Source organism: Python bivittatus, unplaced genomic scaffold (genome assembly GCF_059951505.1).
Source record: "Python bivittatus isolate LINGU-HERP-01145 unplaced genomic scaffold, Pbiv_v1 ctg000080_np1212, whole genome shotgun sequence".
Lineage (NCBI taxonomy): Eukaryota > Metazoa > Chordata > Lepidosauria > Squamata > Pythonidae > Python > Python bivittatus.
Genome location: NW_028277035.1, coordinates 81,658,450 through 81,686,230, shown reverse-complemented (window position 1 = coordinate 81,686,230; position 27,781 = coordinate 81,658,450). Strand labels below are relative to the sequence as shown.

The 27,781-nt window shown below is 36.4% G+C and overlaps 1 protein-coding gene across 1 annotated transcript in view; it reads right to left on the bottom strand.

Moving 5' to 3' along the window:
- CADPS (calcium dependent secretion activator) overlaps window positions 1-27,781 on the bottom strand; it is a 402,311-nt gene that overhangs the window by 163,889 nt on the left and 210,641 nt on the right. Inside the window, exons 10-12 of the mRNA XM_088134415.1 lie at window positions 22,363-22,471; window positions 20,775-20,987; window positions 6,858-6,994 (exon numbers count right to left, since the gene is read on the bottom strand). Of these exons, the coding sequence (XP_087990541.1) occupies window positions 6,858-6,994; window positions 20,775-20,987; window positions 22,363-22,471 (459 nt within the window). The remainder of the gene's footprint in view (window positions 1-6,857; window positions 6,995-20,774; window positions 20,988-22,362; window positions 22,472-27,781) is intronic.

Genomic DNA, 27,781 nt, shown 5'->3' with positions numbered 1-27,781 from the left:
TATTGCCAGAAAGCGCATGTGTGAAAAATGAAGATGCTGACGGAGGATAACGCAGACTGTGGGCTGTCAAAAGAATCCTTTTTTCTTTATGTCATTTCAAAAGAACTCCTGGAATTTTGCTTTTGGGTGAAGGCTCGAGCAAAAACATTTTCCATATTTAAGGAAAATCCAGTTGGTTCTGTTTTTCCCATAACATTTCAGCAAAATAGAAGGACAAGGGTAAAATAAAAATTAAAAAGCCCACCAATTTCTAGAAAGAAGAATTCAGTATTCCAGAAAACTACAGTAGTGAATCGTTACAAATGAAGGACCCACAGAGACAAAAGTATTTCTAAAATTGCAGCATACTATATCTATCTGACTGTTCTTGAGAAAATGGTTCCCCAGCAACTTTTCTCAACAATTAGAATTCTCACCAAGTCCCTCCTTGTTAATCTAAGGATGCATTTTCTCCCTTAAAGTGTACTTCACGATCACATTTGAAGGTAGTCTTTCCTTCTTTTTTTTCTAAAGCTCAGAGAAAAGTAGGCAACTGAATATACATCTGATCTAATTATGGCCATACTGTGAAATATATAAGTAGAAGATTGAAACTTCTGTAAGAATTGCTTTCAAGGTACTCAATTATCTGCATTAAGTATCCCGCAACCTTTGTGAAAATCAAATCAAAGCAGAAAAGAGGAGGGAATGGTTCCAAGCCAAATCATCGACTAAAGCGTCTCAGGTCGGCTTTGTGTTGTGTTCTGCATTTGTGAATCTATGCTGTCCTTTAGTTGTTGTTTTCTTCTTGCTCCTTACTGTAAGTTTTTTTCAGAGTTGGCTGTCTGCATTGAATATTTCCTAGTCTACCACTTACCCATGTGCCCTAATTTTATAGTCCTGCTCTCTCACTGAAATTCATATCTGGGACATTTTTTCTCTCTCATCAGTGACTCTGACAGGTTGTCTCGTCACAATGTGCCATGTGAGCCTGAACTGCAAATTTATCATGCAAATGAGCCTAGGGGCAATTGCATTGGCAGGAAGTGGGTGCTTCAACCCCAGAAGCCCAGGTTATTGGACTCTATCTCGAGATTCAAATCACTCAGGATTTAGGAAAGGAGAGGGTAATCTACAGGTTGAGAGTTTCACACAGCAGTCTGCCTAATTTCACAAGGACATGGATCTATTTTCCAAAGCCCGTTGTGAGCTATCAATTTACATCACTGGGCACGGGATGTGTATGTGTGTGTGTGTATGAGAGACAGAGAGAGAGAGAGAGGATGAGAGAGAGAGAAGTGAATGTGAGGAAAATGGACAGTAGGTGATCCTACCTATCTCACTGCTTGCTATTTACATATCATCCCCTAAAGACACAGGAGTCTGTTAGAAACCACAATGACATCAGAATGACATTCTGAAATGATGACATGACATCATTTCCCCCCCTGTGTCTATGTCTGCGGATTATCTCCAAGGGAATACGGGCCTTGACCCCCTATTCTAAGCAGGGAATGGGATAAACATAACTGAATAATAGCCTCTGTAATCTGCATGGTTCACAGATTGTTCACTGCATTGCCAAAAGCCAACTTGGAACACAGCATCTTGAGCAAATGAAGTTTACATAGTCAACAATTCACGGTCAATAAAAAAAAATCTCATCTGATGCAAACATGAAGTCATTTTAAAAAGGAATAATGGTAAATGTCATCTTCATGACATCCCTAAAGTTTGAAATATTGTTTCATTTCTTTTGTTTCCCAGTTTTTATTGAGAGTGATGTTTAAATACAGAAATTAGCAAAAAAAAAAAAAATCAAGTAAAATGAGAATTTAGTTTTTGACATTCCCCTCCCCAATTAAAAAAGCAAAATCACAGGCACTCCTGAAAGAGTAAATTAAAACAAACTCCATGGTCCCACATTCCAGCATTTCCTCTTGAGTATGGATGACTTTCTTCATTTAAAATGCAGAACGTTTTGGAAATCATGTACTTTGACATTTGACAAAGCCTGCATTCTTCCAGTCTGCAATACAGCTATATTCAGAACGTTTCAGTGTAAATTTTCATCAAATCCTATTATTTTTGCTTGATTTCATTTGTTTGATGATAAAGATAGCCACTTTATCTCTGTAGCTTCTAGAGCAGCAGAATTGAATACACTAGACCTCACATGGCAAATCTAGAAGGCATGAAGACACAAAGCATACTTATATATGAAGGAAGCAAAGCAAATATTGGACAGCACCGGCCTTTTCTAAAACATTGTTTGCAGAGAGCAACTCAAAGGAGCCTGCAGCTATGAAAACTGTGGCAGGAAGTTTCAGTAAATGGTGCCAACAACACCTCTGCTTCCCCTCCCAAATGCTTCTTCTTGCCAAAAACTGTTGCCTCTCTGTTATCTGTAATGAGTCAATGTCTTTGTTTTCATAGGGAATTCTGCCTGTATCAGACTGTGGGAAATCAAGTCAGACTGTATATCATGGGCTTGAGAAAGAGAAAAGATGCTAGTTTGGGGAGGTCTCTCAGTCTTCATCAGATGCCTTATGGAAACAAGAGTTGTCAACAACAAGAACAACAACAAAAACAGTGGAGGCACAGTTTGTCTTATATGGAGGGGTGTTAAAATGTGTTCATCTTTAAAATCCCACACAATTCTTTCTTTTTTAGAATAAACTGATAAGACCATCCTCTGAGTTCTAAATCCTGGATTTTAAAGCCGCTGATAATGCTACATTTGCTTCAGTTCCTCACCTACATAAATTCTGCACTACAAACTGATTTGCAGAATTTCCCTTATATGTGAGCAGACGTGATCTCTGGCAGGGAAATGGCAATCTGGTAATTCTGAGTGAATGGAATTAGAGTGAAAAGGAACAAAAGGAGAATGCAACGTGAAGCTGATTGCTCCAAAATCAGAGACCTGGGTTGAAGATTGTGTTGCTGGATGCCAGCTTGATGAATGAAAAAATTGAGTGGGACTTGAGAGCCCTGAGGTACGGGAGTCAATTCAGATATTCCATGCCAGGAGACTGATAGCAACAAATGGCTGCCAGATGCTGAAGGTTCCTCTTCCACATGAAATCCAGGGGAGAGCAAGAACACCTTGGTCACCATCCCATTGATCAGCCTCCCACCAGAAATTCAGATGACTCCATCATTCCTGATCTTTAGAAAAATCTTAAAAACTGACCTGTTCTAAACAGCATGTCTTTATGCTCTGTTTTGGGTATACCTATCATCACTGTTGTTTCTGTTATAATAATTTATGAAAGGTTTTGAATGTTTTAAGGATTATTATATTTTGTATTATTCTGTTTTTCTGTTATGATCACTTAGGTTTTTCATTGTATGAGAAGATGTGTGGTGGTATATAAGCCAACTAACCAATGAAATTAAATATATAGAAGTTGATATAACATACTCCTGATAGTGCCAGTCCATAGTCTGGATACATTCTGGATTTGGTGTAATTTCTAAGCATTGGTCAAAGACACTGTCTTACATGACATGTTAATTAGTTAGGTACCATTGAATTGGACTTTACTCCTGATGACTGCCTGAACAAATTTTCACCATCTCATCTAAATCCAGCAACAATTTGTATCTCTTCCAATGAGAGTAATGTAATCTCTTTGAAACTATCATCTATTTTATTTGCCATCTTCACTTCTTCCACCTCCCTCAAGCATATCTTGTCAAGCATAGTTGTTTTTTCTAGGCCATAATTGGCTTGCATCACAGGGCCAGAGCAGTGAAACAGGATGTTGTTATGGTATATGGCAAGATTTGTTATTTCTAACTGGCACAACTATCCTTAACAATGGACATGCACTTGTATTGATAGTGATGAAAAAATCAGTGTTCTGAAGAAAAAATCTGCGTAGAGTCACCCAGCAGAAGGAATCTTGGCTCTTCTTTCATGCGGAATTTGTGTCTTCTAATTGAGGATCATCAGGCATCTTAGCTGAATATTTCCATTTTTGTTGCAAAAAGGTTATTGAAGTTGAATAGCTAAAGAATTACTAGCAACATATTTCTGTGAAAGTCACTGTTTAAGCTTCTGCTGAGCTAACTCAGTTAAGAAGAAATATGTGTTTCCTCTATTAATGAAAAGGTGATGTGCCTAGAGATTTGCCAGGACATAATAATTTCTTATGTTATATTTTCTAGATTCCAACAATGGTTTCACTTTTATTTTGACTTTCCATCATCAATTCAAAAACATGTTGTGTGCTGCCTCATCTTTGACAACATAATTTTGGATTATGCTTAAACAGCTGCAAATGTTTAGCCTTCCTTAAATTTAGATCCCCAAACTGCAATTCTAAAGCCAAGGTGGGCAATCTGTAAATCATAGGCCTTATGTGACCTTCCTGAAGATTTGACATGGCTCTAGGAACCTCATTTACTACAAAAGGAGTTTGGAAACACATATTCCTTCTTTTTCTTACATTTTTTAAAAGCTAGTTATCTGGAAGGGTTTCAAAGAAAATGAAAAACTAAAAAGTATGCATGCTATTAATGTAAGCATTATGAATGAGCTTTATATTAAAATAGTGATCTGTTTGCTTTATTGTATTGTAACTTTTTAATCTTTTCAAATGGGTGTTGTTTTGTTCATATACAGTGGTTTTAGAAGTGTTAGAACAATATTGGGTACCATTGGTAAAAATGCAGGTAGTCCTTGACTTACGACCATTTGTTTAACAACTGTTTGAAGTTACGATGGCGATGAAAAAAGTGACTTATGACCAGTCTTCACACTTACGACTGTCGTAGCATTCCCGGGGTCATATGATCAAAATTTGGGCTCTTGGGAACTGGTGTTTACAAAGATTGCAGTGCTCCGAGGTCACATGATCACCATTTGTGATCTTCCCAGGGGGCTTCCAACAAGCAAGGTTAATGGGGGAAGTCAGATTCGCTTAACGAGCATAGCAAAAAGGGTTGTAAAATCAGGTGTGACTCACTTAACAACTGCATCACTTAGCAATGGAAGTCCTAGCCCCTATTGTGGTTGTAAGTCGAGGACTACCTGTATCTGAAGTGTGCTGTATTGTCTGCACAACTTTCATACCTTTTCATTGTACTTGAACTTCTTGGTTTTATCTGTACTTATTTATTGATTTAATTTATTTTGATGTTGGACATTATTTCTTATTATTACTATCAATTTAAATTAATATTGGAAGTTGGCTTAAGATACACTCAAGAGAAATAATAGAATGTGCATGTTTAACCTACCATTCTTTAATATTTTTTCAGTGCCCTTGATTTCTGAGGTTAGTCAGGTGATTACACATTTATTCTATAGATTTTAATGGATGATATATTTACTGCTATCTTTTCTTGTTATTTAATTATGTTTCTACTATATTTGTATTGCTTTTCATTCTTTCTGAAAGCTTCTATAAATAAATATAAATACATGTTTCATCCTGTGAATGGGCAACTTTTTAATCATTTGAACTTTCATTGAACTGAGGAAGTCACAGAAGCAACTTATGGCAAAGAGAAGGTAACCCCCTACCTCCATGAATGCTTATGATCTAAAATCTCATTTTTTGCAGTTAAGTATTTTTTAATTTTAGAATAAAAGAACTCTCCGTAGTACCCCTTATATGCATTACTGCACTTTTTCCAGGATATGTTAAGTCTGCCCTGCTGCATTTGGAGATCCTCTGGCACATTCTGCTGAGCAATGCACTGCCTTCTTCTCCAAAATCTCATCCTGCTGACACTAGTGCTCCTCCCCCAGCCCTGCCAGTATCTGTTACCAAGGCTTGAGAAAAGAGAGACAATCCTACTCATATTTTTTAAAATGCTAACGTAGGAGGAATCAGAGCATAAGCTCTTAAACAAACCAAAACAAAACAACAGATTACAGAGCAAAATCTTGGTAAGCATCAGTCTAAATTAATTTGTGCAAGAAATAGTCATTCACTTTAGTTCGTATCTTCAAATATTGAAATAAAAATATTTTGTAGCTTTTAAAATGGCAAAAATTAAAAATTATTGTTTTTGAAAGCTTCATCCACCATTTTTAAACAAAAGTACAGATTTTAAGGCTACAATCTGCTTCCCAATTTCTTAGAAGAAAACACCACTATTTTCAAATTACTAAAATAATTATAATAATTAAATATATTTTCAAGTAAAGGATTACAGGATTACACTGTAATGAACCAATCTTACAGTTCTTTATTTAGCAATATATCTCAATATTTTTCAGAAAAAGATTGAGTTTGTTTATAAACAATGAACATTTTAATACTAGTATGTCAAATAGGATGTTAAATAATTTGCCAACATATTTAGGGGTTCCAAATAATGTTGAGAGATAAAATTCCATAATATTGAATGGCCAACCTGGTGTCCTAGAATTATTCTTCTACTATCACTGCATTATATCTATATCATCTATACCTATATCTATCTATCAATATCATTAAGAAATTCTGACTTTAGTTGGGGTTACATTGCATGCTAAATGGGCTGATTTAATGTCCAAAAATAAAATAAAGATTCAATGTATCAAACTGCAGACCATACTCATCCTTTGTGATCTTCAAGTTCACTGTACAGGAAGACAGTGGATCTGAAGGATCTTTCCAGTTACAACAGCTCTTTCTAATAAACATATTTATTGTGGCCAGGATCTGTGGACTCTGCCAGATTTTTTTGTGCTGTGTAGAAATAGCTGCTAGGAAAGTAACTTCAACAGAGGGCATTTTCGAAATATGAGATTTATTGGGACCAAATTCAGATCTGGAGGACGCAGGCACTATTTCCACTGACAGCAGCATACACTTTCAGTAGGTCAGACATTAGTGCTCAGAATTTACATTGCATAGACCAAAGAAGATACTTGCCAGACAAGAATAGGAATCATTAAGTCTGTGGTCCAAAGTGAGGCGCTGGAGCATCTCAAAGAGTGCAGCGTGGTCAAAATTACAGGGATTGGAAGAGATAAATTCATCCATGCCATGCTTTTGAGCTCTATCTGCATCTGTTCATTTATACATATAGAGAAAGACACAATTTAGAAGAACATTGTGTTTGACGTACCAAGTATATAACATGAAGCATGAGAACTAAGTTGCTCTGTAGCATTTAGTTGAATTTCAGGCTTACAAGCCTTAATCAGATATATTCTTCAGCTTCCATTGTCAACTTGCAATACTTATGGAATGGCTTATATTGCCAAAGGTACTAGAATCATAATCTTATCTCCCAGTTACTGGATTGCATTTATTTTATATTTCAGCAAAATAACAAAGAGGCTTATTAAATGATCTATCTTCAAAAAAACAAAACAAAACCCTCAACCCAAAAGACGTTGTCCACAGAACAAACTAGTTGTTGGGGTTCTTATAGCCCACAAGTTCCTATTTATCATTTCTAAATGAATGTAATAGATTCTGCCCTTCTAAGGAAAGGAGGTTTATTATATTTTCTTAAATTTAGTATATTTGACTAAACATGAACCCATTTTAGTTTTGGGGAATCCAAACACCATCTGTTCTTCTGTTCAACCTGCAGTCAAAGCCACACTTTCCTTTACTTATTTTATGCTTCAAGAGTTACATTTTTCTTGAAAAAAAGAACAAGAAATGGTATTCCTCTAAAAGTATGGAGGTGTAATGGCAGTGCGTAGCTTATTTTTCAATATGATTAACAATTGCAGTATATAAATAGAATGGTCTCAATATTTAACTTCTGCTTCTACTTTTTTGGAAGAGAGAGAGAGAGAAAATAAAACCCAATATGGAACCTGGTCCAATATAAGCCTACTGGGTGTCAAGTCAAGTTTCACTTAGTGGCACTTAGTTGTGGAGTCTAAACCAGTGTTTAGGTTTAGCTGGCTGGGGAATTCTGGGAGTTGAAGTCCACATAGCTTAAAGTGGCCAAGGTTGACAAACACTGTTCTAGAATCTTAAGAGCATTAGAAAAGCTGAAAAGCACAATAACACTAACATGAAGACCTAATGTTTCTTGGGAATGGCTCTCACATCAAAACCACAACGAAAAATAAAGTTCTGGATTTCAAACAGCAAGTGGAGCCATGCTGATAAAGAAACAAAGTTTCTGATCTAGAAGCATTGCTCCTACTGATGAATTGGTTTGAGAATGCCTGCATCACATATTAAAGAGTTCAAAGAGCTTTTTAAAAAGACAAAGAAAGTGAATAATCTTTATACTATATGACTAATGAACTACCTAAAAGAGGCTGGCTTTCTAAAAGGTCACAAATGCAAAGAATAACATGTGAATTACAAGATAACAATAATCTTATTTCTTTGGTACTGAATTTTTTGAATTAAAACTTATGGCCTGATCCTGGGCATGACTAGAAGAAAGCACAACTGAGATGAATGGAGCTTGTAATACTGTATGCCTTTTATGACAGTATCATTTCACTTACTTTGTTCATTACAAAGCATTTTGACCCTACAGATCTTCTTTTCAAATTACAGATTAGGTCCTGGTTTCATATTTGTACTGTAACCTGATTATTTATACAAGAGAGTAATGGATCTCCATGGAGGCATGGAACATCCATGCACAGAAGACACAATGACATAAAATCTGTCATGCCATCATGCAATAGTCATGAATTTGTCAGTTGTCCCCACCACCTCTGAATGCCCATGTATTTATGCAATCCAAACATCAATAATGATAAGGAAAAGATGAGGGCTTCTTAAAATGTCTTCTTAGAATTTAGCCCCATATTTATTTGTGTGTGTGTGTGTAGGATTTCAGCCTAAATTATCTTGGTTTAATAGAATTGCAGATCAGGCTGCAAATTTACTCTCCTTTCAGATGCAATCACTTCAGCATGATCCATTCTAACCTTGGGGTTCTAAATACAGTGCTCTCTCAACAACCAATCAGATGGTTTCTATCTGTTTTGACAAATGATATCCCCCATGTCCCTCTGGGACAACATCAATTGAATTAATACAATGCACTAATAAGAGTCTGAACTGCTCCCCTACAATCTGTCTTCTTCCAAATTCAAGCCCTAAACACATAAAAAAAAAAAAAAGCTTACTAGCTTTAACAAGCTGCATCAAGCTTTTTTATTTTTTTATTTTTTATTTTTTATTTTGAAGTCTGTAGTGTTCAAATTTCCCTGAGAAGACTGCAAGCTGACAAATTGGCTGGAGGCCTTCTTTTGCCAGTTATGTTCAGATATATTTCATGACTTTTTCAATTATGAGACATGGTGTCTTGACAAGTCTGATTCTTTAATAAGGAAGTTGGAGTTAATGGGTTATGAATTTAAAGGGCCCCTCCTTCTCTAAGTGGATAGAATTATGACCTTAGAGGTATCACACTTCTTGAACTATGCTTTCCTCTTAATTATTCTGCCTCTTTTAGAACTCATTAAAAATAAATGAAGTGTTCTACATGCTTTTTAAATAATAAAGAAAAAAGAATATACAAGACCCTTTATCACCACATATGGAATGGAGGGGTATGTTTGGCTTAAAGTATATGTGGAGTCACATGATCCTTTTCCTTTTGGCAGTAAAAACAGGTCTTAAGAGTGGAATCAATGCAAGGAATGCCTCACTTTCACAAAGCTAAAGACCTGGGCTTGTAATGCATGTGCATGTTAATTAGTCCTTAACCCAGCTGACTCTATCAGAATAAGGAACAGGTGATATAAAACTGGTTATTCTAGAATTCCTCAGAACAGCCAATGGGCTGCATACAACCTGGCTAATAAGCAAAGCTGAGACTCTGTCTGAAATAACTCTCTGGTATTTCTACACTTTTTCAGCCTTGTGTGTCTTAAAGTGCCCAGACCACCATGCCTTGACTCTAGAACTGATCTCACCTGTCTCAAGGTCTGATTTCAGGCATAATCTAGACAAGTAGCACATCATGTGGCAACACAGCAGTGGAATTGATGCAATCTAAACCAAAACTAAACAAATCATCATCTGGATGAGTATGTTGCTGTGAACTTAGGCACTTAGAAAATTTTGATTCATTGGAATATATGAGTTCCTCCATTAGCAGAAACAACTGACATGGGAATACTTCCCCTTAAACGGACTTCAGAAGATCTTTGATTACACAGAAAAATAGAAATACCAGGCTTCTAACCTATCAATTTTCCTAATTTTTAAATCTTCTATGAATAACTAGAACCCTCTCTTCTATAAGATTTGCCTCTAGGTTATTCCGTGTTCATTCCAGAATTATTAACTGCAGATACAGTTCTAAACATATGATACATTGTTTGTTTGCACAGTCAGATTCAACTGTGCTACCCTTCTTTCCATGCTTTCCCACTATCTTGACTTCTTTGTCAATTATTTCTTATAAGCTTGCACAGTCTAGACTTGCTGTTCATGTTCTTGGAAGCATGGAATATTTCAGTGTGAAATGATGATTCTTTTCATGTCCCATTGCTATGCATATAGACAGTCTATTGTGAGAAACATGAAGTAACAAGTAATTTTATAATCAGATAGCAGTTCTGTGAAAATAGCCTGCACACAGAGCATGGGATATGTGTGGTTATGGAAGCATCCTTCCCCAATCTACTGAATTGCAGCAGATGCAATTCCCAGATTTCTGGTCATAACTTATAGCATTCTCCATGTCATCAGTGTTTCATACACCATGGCAATATCTGCAGAAGCATCTGGGAAGTGCGTAAGACCAGCACAGCGGTTGTGGCTGCTTTACACTCAAGTTGTGGCACATTCATGTAAATCAGCTCAATATGCAACTACAGCAACTATGGTGATCAGAAACATCAAAGTTCTGAGATGGTGGGACATGTACATCACCATATCTATATAGTGTATTGGCTTGGCCAAAGTGTTTCTGTTCAACTCACAAGCAAAGCGCATTGGCTGTGCCTAAGCTAACTATCTCTGCAGACCTGAAACTGCCACAACACATTTGGAAGAGGATTGTGGGTTCATGCTTTTCTTATGAAAGACCAGCTTCTGGAGATCCAGAAATAAGAGCTATAGTATCAGAGACCTTACTGTATGTTTGAGTAGTATACAGTAATTATTATCTAGTGCCATAGAAAAGAAAGTGCTGTGTTTTAGAATATTTAGAATTTGTGTTGGAAGATAAAATATTAATTAGCAACTAAATGAAAAATGCTGATTCTTCCCATCCCCACCTTCAAATATAACATAAATATATGAACATGCTGTTTTAAGGTTTTTCTTTGGCCTACATTAATAGCAGTGGTGATTTGGATGGAGCAGAATAATAGCCTTCTACTGAAACATTTTCCTTTCTAAGAAAAACAGTGTATGTAATCCAGACCTACGTCCCTTTTTACTTTCCATTCTGCTGTAATTTATATTACACATGGAGCCAGTGATTTTAATATACTTCCTGCCAGCTATTATTCAAATATATTCAGTAAAGTTTGAAAAATATTCTAACCAGTTGTCAAAAAGAATTAAATCATTTTTGCCAATATAAAAATATACAAATAGATTATAGACATCTTAGTTAATTACTGATCACATCAAGCATTTTGGTTGTCTAAAAATCCTGAAATAATCTTTTTGACAGCATATACAAATGTATATTTCTACAGTCATACACAATTCCTTTCCATTGTGATTCTCTTATTATTTAAAACTCTTTAAAAACTATATGGCATAAAGCTTTTTGTGTATATTTTTCTTTCTGTGTTTGTAGATTTTTTAAAAAGAAAAATATATTAGTTAGACTACTTTTTTTGTTCTATAATCTCAATGACTATCTGGTGCAAATAATAGGAGATCATCTAGAACATGGGTGGGAAATCTATAACCCTACAGATGTTGCTCCATTACAACTTCTAGACCATTCAGATTTAGCCATTCAGTCTGGCACTTTGAGGTACTGTATTCAGCAACGTGAAGAACCCTATGTTTCCTCTCTATAGTGATGATGAGTTAATAATATGGTATTGCTGTTGGTAGGAGAAAAAGAAAGAAAGAAAGAAAGAAAGAAAGAAAGAAAGAAAGAAAGAAAGAAAGAAAGAAAGAAAGAAAGAAAGAGAGTTTCTATTTAGAATTTGTTTAAACAGGATCCAGGTGGAAAGGTTCTGTAGCCTGTACACTGCCAGCCAATGGAAGTCAGACGGATGAATGATCTGACTTGGTATAAAACACAGAATATACACTGAGTATCATTAATGATGCTTTGTATACAAGTTTGAAACTGGAAAGCTAAGTTGCTTTCAAGAAGACACTGTTCTGAAAAATAGTGAATTCCTCCTACTATTATAAATTGGTCCTAGAAGAGGCACTATTTTTATGGAATCTATGCATCAAAGGAGACAGAAATACCTTTCTCTTTTTATTGATTTTACTGCTTTCTAATATTTTGTTTAGTAACATTCAGCTGGAGTCTTAGGAATGGGTGCAAAATGGTGTACAAGACTTGTGCTATCAAAGGCTACAAGGTATTAATTTCTTTAAGAGCTTTTTAATCTGTTTTTACAAGGAATATACGTAGCTTTGTTTGAGCTGAAATGGCAAGTGAGCATCCAAATAAATGTTTGGAACAGATTTGTTTATTAAAAAAATTATCAAAAACACGATCAACAATCATCCAATTGTAAAGTAAAAGGTGACTTTGTATTTTATTCATCTGGAAAATGTGTGCTTGTCATATCTGCTTGACGTTAAAAGGATGAACTTATGGTTTGGACAGTAACAAACAATGACACTAGTCAACCTCATCAGGAGACATGAAATAAAGGGATGACAATGATTGATGGCAGTTACTCATTTAAAGATATTTCCAGAAGATACTTTATTGGCAGAAGCGAGTATGGCAACTTTTTTTCCAATGTTCTTAACTCTTTGTTGGCTTTGCACATTTGTGGATGAAGACTGCAGGCTAAACCAAATCTCTTGTAGGCTATGTTGACTCTTGCTATGTTTCTTTAGAGTCTTTTAAACTCATAGATATACAGAAAGGCAACTACTGGATAATAAAAACATCACAGCAAAGTGTCTGAGAACACTTTTGTATATTTCAATGTTTGTCTATTGCTGCAAAATCAAGTCTTGTAATCCCTAAAAGATGAATACATTTACGATGGCATAATTTACACCTTACTTTTATTACAACTGTTGGTTCAAACAAACAGATATCATCACAAATCTGTAAATCTTTATGGTAGCATAAGGTTCTTACTTTTTTGTGGTGAACACCTTTCAATTTTAGGAATCAGCACCTTTAGATTTTGAGAGGGAGGAATTTAAATACCATGTAAACATTACATCTAAAACACCAAACATTATCTGTGGTCGGGATATTTTGAATAATAAATGTAATCATATTCCTATTTCTCTTGCTGTTTTAGAGTGCACTATAATCTTTTCTTGAGTTACAGGATTTAAAATATGTTTATTTTAATAATAAATGGATCAGTACTCAGTTTTGGGGTTTTAATAAATCTGACCATGCTGTTTTACTCCTTATGGTATAAACCTGATTAAATTATGATTAAATTATATTCAGGATTTAGTAGTGAATAGTTTTAATAGTTTCTAAATAAACAAAATGGCCCACTCAATAAATGGGTTTTAAGCAAGGAAAAATATAGCATTTATCACATTTTGAAATATTTGGGGATGGGCAATTTTCTTTTTCTGAACTGCTGTTAAAAAACCCCAAACAGTGATTTATAGTATGTTTAAAATCCATGAAAAATATGTGTAAACTGAATTTATATTTTAATACTGTATTCCTGTAATGTAGCATCTGCAAGTTGACAATACAAGAAAACATAGCAGTGTTCTCAAGAAAGAAAAATATAGACCTGAAGCAACTAAAAGCACACACATTGTTGAAAATAAAACAGTTAAGAGGATAGGAATGCATTCTAATGCAACATACATATACTGCTGTCAGACCAGAATTCATTCAGTCATTTAAAAAGAAAAAAGGAAAGGAAAGGAAAAAAAGAAGAAAAGAAAGAAAGAAACTTATTTAGAAAAAAATTAAATCAAATATTCTATCAAAAATCTGCACTATTCCTCCCCCACCAACTTAAAAAAATGATTTTAAAAAATTACATATTTGCTAGAAGTGATGATGAAATTCTGCCTGGTATCCAAAGTATGAGAAAGGAAGGAAGGAAGGAAGGAAGGAAGGAAGGAAGGAAGGAAGGAAGGAAGGAAGGAAGGAAGGAGGAGGAGGAGGAGGAGAAGGAGAAGGAGAAGGAGAAGGAGAAGCAGAAGGAGAAGCAGAAGGAGTATTTTTTTCAGGGTCAGGAGGAATGAATCCACCTGCTCCATTTCATTTTCGCATACAGAATACTCCAGATACATATTTGCCAGCTCTCGTGACCAATAATACCATAGTTTCAATTCCCTCTTAAGTAAAGGTGCACTCACCATTTGTTTGAGGAACAGCTTTTTGAACATGAATAAAGAATTAGTACAACATATTGTTTCTTTAAACGTTAACCTAGAGGTAAGAAAACCCCAACTCTGCTTAATTAGAAAGCATTTTCAGCTTGTCTTTAAAAAACTAACAAAAACAACCCTCAAATATTACTAAGGAAAAATCAGATAAACAAAGAATAAAATGATAGACTCCCTACTTTGTTGTTGTTTTTTTTTAAGTGTTGCTTGGCTATGAGTTATATATTTGAAATTGCATGCTATACATTCCTTTTTGAATGGATTTTCTTGGGGGTGGGAAGGAGGGGACGGCGAAAATGGTGTAAAGGAAGAAACCCTATTGTGCCTAAGCCATTTCTCTCTCATGGAGGTGTGTGCATGTGTGCATACAGCCACACACAAACACACGCTCACCAACCACAACCGGATGTCCATCCAAGTGAACATCTCCCTAGTACCCATTTGTTAAAAAGGTGGAGATAATTGGGACCTGTTCATGAATAAGGAGTCATCCTTGCACCCAAAAGGAATGTTTTATTATGGCCCTTTCTGACTTTTCTCCCTTTAATACACTGCACCTTCCCTCATCAGGTTTGCTATCCTACCTTTCTACTCTCGGAAGTGTCCAGCCTTAATATCATTCTGCTGTTGCATTACATCATGCTAATCGTTGGAACGGGGATAAAGCAAAAAAAGGAAGAACAGTAAATTGGCAAAGTGCAGAATGATCTGTTGTCAGGCATTAAAGCAGCCAAACTAGATGTCAGTTCCATGAACACAACAGCAAGGTAAGAGTTACAGTCTCATTGTGATGCTAATTCATGTTTACAACCTTTGGATGAAAACAAAACAAAAAAACAAAACAAAAGAAGAAGAAGAAGAAATGTTAATGGTTGGCTTTTACTAAGAGGATCAGTTGATGCCCATATGAAAGCCAGGGAGAGAAGGCAATTATGCAAACAACACATGCACCCTAATTTCAGTATGGAAACTTATATTTCAAACCTAAATTCAGGAAAATAATATGAAGGTTTATACTACAAAATCTAAACATGAGAAAGATTTAAGAGGAGGAAAAAAAAGCACATTGCAGATGTCAGATAATCGACTCGGATTATCTGAGCTGTGCTAGCTACAGGGAAGCACTTACCCCTCAGTCCAGCTAGAAGTTAGCAGGGTAAGAAGGAACAAACCAGAATAACATAAAGACTAGCAACAAGGCTCAGAAAAGCAGACAGGAGATCTAACCTAGCAGCTAGAGTACTTGGGTTCAAGCAAAGAATGAAATACAAACAAAGGGAAAGAAAGAAATATATATAGATATATATAAAAACTAAACACAAAGGAAAAAAAAGAATATCAACAAACAACAACATTTAATAGCTGAAAATTTTATGAAGCTTGAGAAACCTAGCCATATAAATATGTAGATAAATACGTAAAAGGGTAAAACAAAGGATCACACAACTTATCAAAAACAACAGCCCAGTTTTGCACAAGATGTGATCAATATCATGAAACAGAACATATACAATAAAACAAATGGAATAGGAAAAAAAAAGAAGCACAAATGATATGAGAAACCATCGCTGATCAATCTTTCATGTTTAAAATAACTTTTGAAAATAATAAAAATGAAAGCTCTGATGGGTATATGTATATATGTCTGTATGCATTTTGAGTGATGCCGGTAATAAGATGAGACAAAAATTCATATCTCCAAATAAGTAATTATTTAATGAAACTAACATAATGCCAAAAAATGGGATATATTACTTCAGAAGTAAATAGCAAATGCTTTGGACAACTTTGTGTTCCTTTTAGTGAAGACATATATAAAGTGAAACTTCTGACTTATTAAAGCTCCCACTTCATACGCTCTTACTTGGGGAAAAGTTCCATTGAACACAGTAGAACTTCCAAGTAACACCATAGGACTGCATTATGATTTTTTTGGTTTAATATAAAAACAAAAACAAAACAAAACCAAAAATCCCACCAACAAAAATAGCAGCCTTCTTCCCCAAGGAAGGGCTATTGTAATTTTTTTTTTTTAAACACACAGATGAATAACAGGTTATATTTTTTCTATATTTAAAAATGCATATAAAAATACACTCCACTTTCTAAAAATGATGTTTCACTCAGATTTGGAAATCAGTATTAAAAGGGAAGTCAAGTGTTGCATAAAGTTTATATCTGTTAAGACAAATTAGGAAGGAACCAAATGAATTAAGTATTATTCCCAACTTTCCCAACTGTAAAAATGTGTTGTTCTCAACTTTCTGTTTTACAAACAGCTTCAGCTTAACACTGGGGTGTTTGCGTGGTTTATTATTTTTTTCCCCCCTTCTGGTTGATAACACAAAGCAGTTCTGCCATCTTTAGGCAATTTATGTAATCTATGGAAATATTAACCACAAGAAAACAATTAGACAAATGGGAACTGCTTCCAATATGTTCTTCTTTTAAAGTCTTCCATGTATAAAGGACTATATATTTCAGTAAGCAAGAAACATAAACTAAAAAGATTTGCAAGTTCAATGCACATTAAAATATTTCTCACCCCCATTCTTACCTTTCTGTGGGTGAGACGGAAAAACAACAACTGGAAAATGCAATACTTGATTTATATGGGAACTGAACTGTTGGTTCTGTTACCCTAGAACATCTGACAGCAGTCATCATGTGTGCATAAGAAGGACTCACTTCCTGCATTTATATCTCTACTTCCATATATTTTATTGCCCACTGATGTGTTTCTAAAAGGAGCTTGGTATTCTGATACAAAAACAATAGATGCAAATATACAGGCATCAATAAAGCATGAAATTTCACAGCCTGAGCTCACAGATCTTCCAGTGAGCAGCCACAGAGCAGAAATGCATGGGTTCAGGCTGAAGGCCTGTGCACATATTATGCATTTGCAAGACTTACCCCCTAGATTTTTATTTAGTTCTTTTTGTCCCTGGGTAAAAACATGAAAGACTTCTTCATATTTACCTCTTGGTGGTTTTTTTACTTATGATGTTACCTCTAGCAGCCCCTAGTGGTAACATCATACCACCGTTTGCAGCTATTCTGAGCTACCTATCAGGCATACTTATTACCTATCTGTAACTTCTTCGTGATAAGGACTGTCTGTGCTTTTTTCCCCTCACCACATTTGTCTTCTATCACTTCACAAGACAGCAGAAAGTGACAAGGAAATCACCAGATAGAAACAAGTTGCATCCACCCATCTCTCTTCTGCTAGGACTGGTGCTTGTGACTCTTCCATTAAGGACAGGTAGACTCCAGAGTGGAATTTCCATTTTGAGTATCTTGTTCTTTATTAAAGCATATGAGAAACATGAGGAAATGGAGAAGACATCTTCTGCCTGCAGGCTTTCTCTAGTTCCTGTTCTTTTATTTAGAAAGGAAGGGGTTAGATAGCAAGTCTAGAATGAGAGGAAGAAAGCTGTATCTTGCAATACAGCACTTCTCAATTGCTCAGTTTTGTGAAGGGTATGTACATTATGAACAGAACATTATAGCTACTATAAGCATCCAGGGAATCCAAATAACTCACTGTTCTATATAAATCAAGAGTTCAAAAACTAACGCATAATATACCCACAAAGAGGTAATACATAATGTGTGCACAAACCCCCTAACTTGCTTCTCTGTCTTTTCCTTTTAGCCTTGTTCAGGCTAGGTTGCTCAGCATGGAGTTAGAAATGTGGGCCTAAAAAATATAAAATTGGAAGAAACTACTTTTAGTCATATGCTTGGTTCAGCCCAAAGCAATGAAAAAAAAAATCTGATATAATAGCTAATCTGGATTTCCCTTTACCTAATTTTGGAAGATTGTTTCAAATCTCCCTCCCTCCCCTGAGTAAGTGGTAAGGACCTTAATGGTGGGAAAAGATTATAAAGAACAAAGATATGAGATGTATAGTTAAGAATAATTAGGAAAAACACTAATTCTAATCAAAGAAACTCTGCAGGATGAAGGACTTAATCTTCTTGGCTTCATCAGTTTGGGATTCAAATGAGGCAGAATATTCTTTAAGGAACAACAAGAAAAAAGACAAGTTAAAATCCCTGGAAGATGCATTTTGGGCAGCCTGGACAGGTAAAGACAGAGTACATGGAATGGCTGAAATGGGAACAGTACAGCTTTGGGGAAGAATGCTGGGACAGGGAAAGGAAAAATGAAATAAAACTCATAGTCCTGTGGCCCACCCTGGAACCAGCTAGCCATTCACAGAGCTAGGAGAGGCCACCAAATTGCTCCATAGTGTCCTTCTGCAAGCAACTTAGAAAAATGCATTGTTGTTACTTACCTGACCTAAATTGCAAATGTGCTGTACAATTTGAAACATGAAATGGGCTTCTCCGGAAACTTTCTTGGTGCCCTCATGTCTAAAGAATGCACATGCTATTCTAAGGCCCAAATGCTGCAGCCTTTCAACCAGATAGTCAGTCCAACTGCCGCTTAAATCAGCAAAAGTTTTCCTTGTGTAATGTATATTTGCAACAAAAAGGAAAATGTGAAATGAATATCCTTCAACCAACCTGCATCATGCCATGTTTTAATTCATACAGAAATGAAGACCAAGCTTTGCTGGGCAGTAATAAAGATTAAGCAAGAGTCCAAGTTATGCACACATGTGAAAACAGAGGACATCATTTCATTGTTTTCAAAGATTATAAATTCCTGCAGATATACTGTCTTAGGAAATAAATATTTCCATTACAAGGTGTTTAAGAATCAGTATATAACAACCTAGGCCACCTGAAAAATATTCCAGAAAACTGTGAAGATTGAGATACTTCAGATTAATCAGCCTTGTCAGATGATCCAAAAAAGAAAAAGAAAGAAAGAAAGAAAGAAAGAAAGAAAGAAAGAAAGAGAAAGAAAGAAAGAAAGAAAGAAAGAAAGAAAGAAAGAAAGAAAGAAAGAAAGAAAGAAAGAAAGAAAAAGTAAGGGCTGATGTATCTAACTTCATTGACCTGGTGAAATGTTTCATAGAAATTAATCCAACTGGATTTTTTTTGTCCAGATGTCTCAGAAATTCAAAAATTTACGTCCAAAAGGATATAGGTAAGAAGATCAGTATAAGGATCCTAGTCTTTTCTTGTTAGTTTTTTGTGCACGTTAAGATAATGTATGGACCCTGACCTAATATATGAATTCATATATTAAATCATGTCTATGGAGGATAATATTCCAATTCAAAAGAATGACTTAGGAGAACTGATTGCTTCCAATCCAGCATTTTCCCCCTTTGCAACTTTCCAAATCCCAGGACTGGAGTGTTTCCAAGATCTCTGCAAAAATATTTCCGAGACATGAATGGAAAAATACTTTTATCTATGAAGATACTGAAATGCTATTGGCTATAAGTCCACTAACTAGTTAACCAATTAACTAAACTGTAAATATAACTAAATTGCATTGAGGTTATGTTAATTTATGGTTAAATGGCTTGTATATAACACATATATATTCCTAAAGCTTTACTTTAAATTGACTAGGAGGAAAGGTCTATAATGCTAAAATGTTTGTTGGGAAAGGGCCACATGTTCTTAGATACATCCCATACTTCTTATATGTGCACATACATACTTGCATATGGAGGCTGTCTGTCCATTCCCAGCAATCCCAGTGCTGCTGAGATTGCTATAGACTGAAGGTTAGAGATCTGTTTCTCGAAGACTAGCCATAATTAAACCCTTGTACTACAGATGCTGATGTTCTGGAGGCTTTCAGAAAGAAACCTACTTCTTGAGTAAGTTCCTTGCAAAGCAATAGAGCCAGAAAGTGGCCATGGTGGGGCAATTTTGGTAAGGTAGGAATGGACAAGCAAGTGGAAAAGGGGTGGGTGAGTGATGGCATTACAAGTGATATCAAACATAGTGAAGGGTTGCAGCCTATCCCATTTCTAAAACAAAGAGACTGGTGGACCTATAACTTCCCTTCTTTCATCACGTTGTGGAGGAAGCCAAATCGAAGCCAAATCAAAGCAACAGTCTTTAATGACTAATTGTTAGCTGTTTGCTGCACAATAATCAATTTTATAAAGGGCAAAAATGGTTGCCTTCGAAATATTGGTCTGTTTCAAAAATACTGAAAAGTTGGGGGTGCTACTGAAAAGGGGGGCAGAACAAGTTAGGAGTTGGTTTGGAGAATCCTAGAGTCCATACATCAAGTATTGCATTTTAGGTTTTGCTCTGCATTTTTATGGAAGAAAATTTTTTCCTGATCCTTTGCATATATTCTGAAGACTTCTCAGACATAAAAGTAATGAAACACATAGTGGGAACCCCTCCCCCCACAATATTTATGAACAAGCAATTTTTGAGTCCAAACTGTTTGCTTTGGTAAGAATATATTTTACTTACAAAATTGAGAAATTGGGGCATCTAGCTGGGGCACATTTCCTCCTTTAGCATTAAGCTTCTGAACTTGAGTGGGTGGCACAGGTTTGTGGGATTGACCAGTAGCTCGGTACATGGCTTGGACCCAGAGAATACGGTCCTGTTCATCATCACTTGCAAAAATCACGGTGTCTCCTTCTTTCACTGCATTGAAAAATGCTCTGCCACCCTCCAAACCTGAGAGACATCAGAAAGCATTCATTCAGAAAAGCAGCACTTAACATTCAGGGTCATGGATCCCCCAAAGAAAAGATGTAGTTCTACTAATAGAAGAGAATATCTCTTTGGGTTGAACAGTGGAGTCCTTGGTGCTCTCTGAGCTTGGTTGTTTCCTTGCAGACATTTCATTACCCGAGTAGGTAACATCATCAGTGCCAGTGAGTGTGGGGTTTTCTCCCTGTTTATATACGGCAGCTTGCCCTGCCAGTGGGGGGTGTGGTTTTCTCCTTGGTAGTTCCTTGATTAGGGTATTGTTTTCTGCTTGATTGTTTGTCTGGTGTTAATCCCTGCTTATCTGAGTGTAGGCTGCTGGAGAGGATGTATTCTGGTCTTTTTGTTTCCTTCTTAGCTTTTTTATTGTCTCTTTCGAATGGCGTGTAAATGTGGTTTATCTCTATGTGTCTGTTGATGGCCGATGTATGGCTATCCACTGAATTCCAACATCCCCTTTCCAATCAGTCATCTTTACCTCAGATCCTTTAGCAAATATCTGAAGTTAGATTTTTTTTTTTTTTTGCCTCACAATATTCTTCCATCAAACTATATTTGTCGTTTCAGTGTGGAAGCCAAATTTGGAGAGATAATTTTAGAGATACTCATTGCTCCTTTTGTACTATCAATTAACTTGTCCATGCTCATCCTTAACTCCAATTCATTTATGAATAAATCAAGAGCACTAATCTCAGGACACATCCTTTGAGAGATCCAACTGTTTAAATTTCTGTATCATGAGAGTCATCCCATTTATTTATATTCTGTGTTTTCTGCTTTTAATCTGTTACTTATTAATAAGCATTAGAGAAAAAAATTATCTCAGGAGTTTTGGTGAAGGGTTTTGTCAATGCCATGTGAAACTAAACAACTATATTGGATCCCCCCATCATTCCCTTTTGGTTGATACTGCTAAAGGATATTAAAAGATGTGTGATGTAAGACTTAGCTTTACTAAAGCTTTACTAAAGTTGTTCAGCCAAAGTTTCTCTGCAATAATGTTTCCCAGTAATATAATTAATATAACCATTAAACTGGTTTGTAATTTCCTGAATTCTGCCCCCTCCCCAAAGATTGGTAATATGCTGTCTACTGTCCATTACATTGGTACAAAAACTTATTCTAGGACATGTTCATAAGTTCAGTCATTTAAGATTAAGACCACCTGAACCAGGTGATTTTTGTGTTTTCAGTAATCATAATAATCTTGATCATCTAATTCGCAAATGACATAAGTAAGTGTTCTGCATAAAAATATACAGAAACATCAGTTAATTTTATAATCAAGCAAGCAGACCATCAGAAAACAAACCAACAAACCACAGCCTACCAGCTTACTTACCAGGTTGTGGGTCTGTATAGTCTACTGTGTATCCATCAAGCTGCAACAGCTCTTGAGGTTCAGCTTTTTTCTCTCGGTAGCTGCACATGGCAAATGTATATTGGCTGACCTGCAGAAAATCATACAGCTTAAGGAACATCAAGTGATGATGGAAGAAATGTCCAGGTGGGAGCCTATGCAAATATTTCTATATTCACCTTTAACTAAATCTCTCCACAGGTTATCTATTTTTAATAGATACCACACTGAATCCTGTAAGATAAAATCTCAAGTTTCTCCTGAAAGGAAGGGAAGAGAATGCTGGGATACTACATTCAACACCCTATGGGTTTATTTAGGCATTCTTATAATTTTCTGACCAACAAGTACTCCTTGAAATATTCTGGTACGCCGAACAATATCTTAGGTTGGGAACAATCTCTTCTCTTGGAAACTGAGATAGAAAATGGAACTGCTCAGTATGGTATGAAGATGCAAAAACTGGGAACAAGTTGCATCAGAAATGTCCTGAAGGCCTCTTCACCTACTATATTTTTAAAATATACTTTCAAAGGATGCACTTAATGCGCAACCTATCGTTGTATTTGAAAATAAATTGCATCATGGAGTTGTCAGAGAAACATCATTGACTGGAGCTGTTCATTGCATCTACATTCTAAGAACACCCAAGTTTGTTACTATATACTAAAATACCTGAATGGGGTTGTAATAAAAAAAAAAAAATCTGCTGAGATATAATGTTTTTGTCATAAATATCATCTCAATTAAATATGAGTGACTCTTCCTGTCCCTTTACTATTGGTAAAACTACAGTGGTACTATCAGAAGCATTATATATAATTATAATTATCATTACTACTTATCATTATTATTACTACTTAATGCTATCAAGTAGAACTCATCATGTTATCAAAGCATCTTTATCAAAGCTTGTACCAACTTCAGGCTAAAAAACTAAAACAAACTTGAGGTACCAAAGATCTGGATTAAGATGTAACTAACAGTCCAACAAACCATGGTATATTTGATCAAGAATAAACACTTTTCCCTCCTCCCTCTTTTGTATACCTTAATGCAAAACCCTAGTGTTTTGCTAAACCAAAACCTTCTGCTATATCAGAATTGGTAAACAGTGATTTCAATACTGCATCTGAATTAGAACTACTACATCTAAGCCAGGTATTCAACTGTGCACTTGTGAAACTGCAACTAAGGCAAGGGTGGGTAAACTTTTATGGCCAAGAGGTTGCAATTCACTCTCCAGGACCACAGAAGATTACCTGTTAATGTTATTGGAATGGGACGGGGAGAGGAAATAATATTTTATTTTTCAGGGGATTTGGGAAGTTTGGAGGAGGTAGAAATGGAAATCTTCACCTCCCAGAACACTTGCAGTCCCTTTTATATTACAAGTTTAGCTGAAAACCGCACCTCTAAAACAAAACAGAATTTTACCACAATACTTTTGACCCCAATGGAGGGGATGGGAGAGGGACGTCAGCAAGAATGGGCATGTTTCACTTGCCAAATGGTCTTGTGCTTCCATTTCCATCCTTAGTTTTCCATTTTTAAATGGAAAATGATGTAGTCAAAATTGAGTTTACTTGCCACTGAGTTTCAGTGGTCAAACAGGTAGAGACATAAATAGGATGCTTTTGGTCACATATATTCCATGGGTTGCCCACGCCTGATCTAGGGTTCCAGGAGGTTAAGAGTCAGCCTTTGTCTACCAAAACCCCAATATGATTCCAATTCTCTCATTCTAATCATCCCTAATGATGTCTAGTGGAAATTAGCTTTTTTAACAGATACTGTAGGCATGGTTTCTCCTTTCTAGTCTCAGTTGCATCAATTCATGTATAGCTCTACAGTCCTGTGTAACTAATCCTATTGAGTTCCCTCCATACAACATCAAGGATAAGTCAGGACTTTGTAGAATGTTAATGGAGATAGCGCTAGCAGAGGGTAAAAATGAATATGGTAAAAAAAATTAATACAACTGACATGATTTTTAAACAGCCTTTAACAATTATTTTATAGTGAGCTGTCAACTCAAAGGCTCACAGCTTTTTTTTTTTTTTTTTAAGATAGCTATTGTCCAAAAAGAGGAATGTGCATCCTTTGAAAATTCCAATCGTTCATTTCACATAATGTCAGACTGACACTCTGTCAGAAACAATGTGAGCTAAATTGCTGGTTACCAATCATATTAAAGCAATCTCAAACCCCCATAGTTCTGTATAGTTATTGTCACTGATCTTGTAAATGGTAGCTTTCACTCCTCCATCGATGTGCATGACATGCCACATTCAATGTCAAATACTCGATGGCAGTCTTTATTGGCTGCGGGGAGATTTGACATCGCCTTTAGGTGCCCATCAGGCTGCATTAAGACACAGCTTGTGTTTAATATATTGTCTTTAAAAAAATCAGGATGATCTAGGAGAAGGCAGTTGGAAAGCAAGGGATTCTCCTGTGCTCTGGGCTAAGAATAGGGAAATTTATCATCAAATGATTGAAAAATGCCTTTGTTAAGGTTGTGTCACATTCTGGATTCCCTACATACTTATATTGGTTTAGACATTTCCTTGACCTCTGGAAGAAACTTTATTTTTAAGGATGATTCCTTAAAACTCTTGCATGAATGGATGATGTTAGTCATTTTGGGGGAACTGGGGAAGGAGATGGGAAAAGGCTAAGAAGTCTTCTCTCTGGACTTCAGTGTTTGTCCTGATTATTAGAAAAGCTTTGGACTTTGTGCTATTAATTAATTATGCCTGACCTTCTGCAGGGTTCTGCTTGTATCTGCTTCCAGATCTAGTGTTGTTAAGAGAAGCTTGACACAGTTCATTGGTTGCAGATTAACCTCTTCTTGATTCCCTAACCATTAGAAAGTGGGAGGAGAACATCATTGTCCTGATGTTCCAGCCCAACCAACCATCCAGTCACCATCCCTGGATTCCCTGATTGAATAAAGGAGACAGAAGGAGCACTGCAAAGAAATGTGACTGGCTGGGAGATTCCTTTCCAAGTCTCTCGGGGTCTTATTCTTTACTTTGGTGGCAGACGTATCTCCAGAAGTGGGTCAAAAATTCAAGATGGTGACATGATTGAAACTGCGTCCTTGTAATTTAGAGTATTGTAAGCCTCAAAAACAAACAAATCCTTCCTCTTCTCACTTATTCGAAACTCACCTTAATTTTAATCAGTGAATCCCTTAACACAGTGGCTTCAGAGGGAAGCCTAAAATAGGTCGGGCTCCTTAAGTGAATCACAGAGAGTTGTCCCCGTGCAAAGTCCAAAGCATTTTTTCCAAAACATTTCTTTTTTTAGGTACTCACAGCTCTAGATGCTCTTATAAACTAAATCTAGGACTTACTGGAATTCAATTCTATAAAAGAATTGTAAATACATTTAAATAGGAGCTTTCCGGGAGCTGTCAAGTCAGCCAGAATAATACAGTGACATGCTGCCCTCCACTGGCCACAAATTTGTATTAACCTCTCCCAAGATGCCATCTAATTTTTCTGCCGCTGGTTTCCATATTCTCCTGTAGTTCAAAATTTCACAAGACTTGTTTCTTGCTCTTCAAAAATTAACATGAATGAAACTTATTTTGAAGGAGGTCTATTATATCCACTCACATGACTCATCTGGGTGTCTTTATTGCCATTTCACATCTGGTATTATTACTTTATTATTTTTCATTTATTTATTTATGTATTTATTTGAACTTATAAGCTGCCCAACTCCAATGGAATTTGGGTATTTCCCCCAAAGATTTCCAAGCTAACAGGTGGGTGTAAATAAAATATAAATTTCACTCATAAGCTCTAGCTGGAAATTGTGCCATTCCTTACAGCATGCAGGACCCTGTCCATTTCCTTCTTCAAAATCAACAATCTGGTAGCTCTCTTAGCTATTCGTCCTGAGTCCATTGCTCATTTAAATCTCCTGAAGTAGCACACCCACTACTTGCCTCTTTGAGCTGACTGGCTGGTTTTCACTTAGTTCCCTGTTCACAATATGTCAACCTAGCACCGTTGGAAAGGGCCCTAGACTCAGTGAACATGATTCAGGCAATGACTGAATGACTGCAGAGCATGAGTGCAAAATACGTGCCATACAATTTGCCCTTCACACCTTATAATATTCTCTGTAGAGATGCTGTAACCAACTCTGACTCTTACCCAGCTGACTCCTCCTTCTCTAAGAAAGAACATAAATATAAGGCGTAGTCCATGAACTTAGTTTCCACACCTGAGCATGCCACCCATGGTTCTTCTTTATGGTCACAGTAATGGGCTTTCATTTTGTCCCTGAGTTGGGAGAAAAGTATGCAAAATGCATTATCTGCAGGGAGGTCAGCAGGATGCCAGCAGCAATGTGGTGCAAGCCCTTCCCCTTTTCTACAAGCATAATGACGTTGCACGCATGCCCCTAAGGGCTGGAACTTGTGTGATGTTGCACGACAGCCTGCAGATGCTGCTCTAAGTTGATATAAAAAGCTCCCAAAGTGGTCATTCTTGCTACCCTCAGACAACATAACATGGGCAGCAATTGGTAGATTTCTGGCTACCTTTCTCCTTTCTATCGAGTGTCATCTACCAGCAGGAAGACCAACCACCAACCACTGTCCTGAAACATGTGCTGGGGCAGGGTTCAGTGTTCAAGCTGCCATTTTCACAATTCAAGTATTTTGCATATCTATTCACAATGTGTTTGTCAGGATGAAGCAGGCCTTTTCTCCTTTAATGGGGCTGAAAAACCATAGGATCTTTTAAATCACAGTTTTTAACTGTAGGAAAATTAACCTTTAGGACTTTTAAAAGAGCATTCTGTGATTTTAGTCCTTGCCATGCAAGTCCTCTGGAAACTTTCTACTTTATTCTTTATATCCCAGGTAACAAATGGAACCTGAGAACGTGGAAAGGAGTTCCCCTACCAGTTACGGTTTTCTGCAGTACCTCTTTTCCTGCATATGCTCGATCGGAGGCAGCTCAGAAAAGTCTGTTTTTTGTTTCTGATAGAGATGAGGATAGTAATTCTGCCTCCTCCCCCTTGCTAATGGTCAGAAAATCAAGAAGGAGTTTATTCTGTAGCTCATGGATATCTTGACTACTCCAGAACTGGAAGCAGATGCAAGCAGGCATTCAAGGACACAAAGCTAATGAAACTGTGAGGGAAGAATTCTGGCAACTGCTATGTATGAAAAGCAAGCCCTGGTTATAGTGAAGTAAAACTTTAAGTTCTTCTGCCTTTTCTCCTGCCTCTGTGATTCAGCAGGCCTGAAGCTACACAACAAAAACAACAATAACAGCAACAATAATAAATTACATTTATATGCTACCCAACTCCCAAACTTTTGAGTAGATGGGGCAATTTCCACTGTCTTTTGCTTTTGAAATAGAGTACTCTG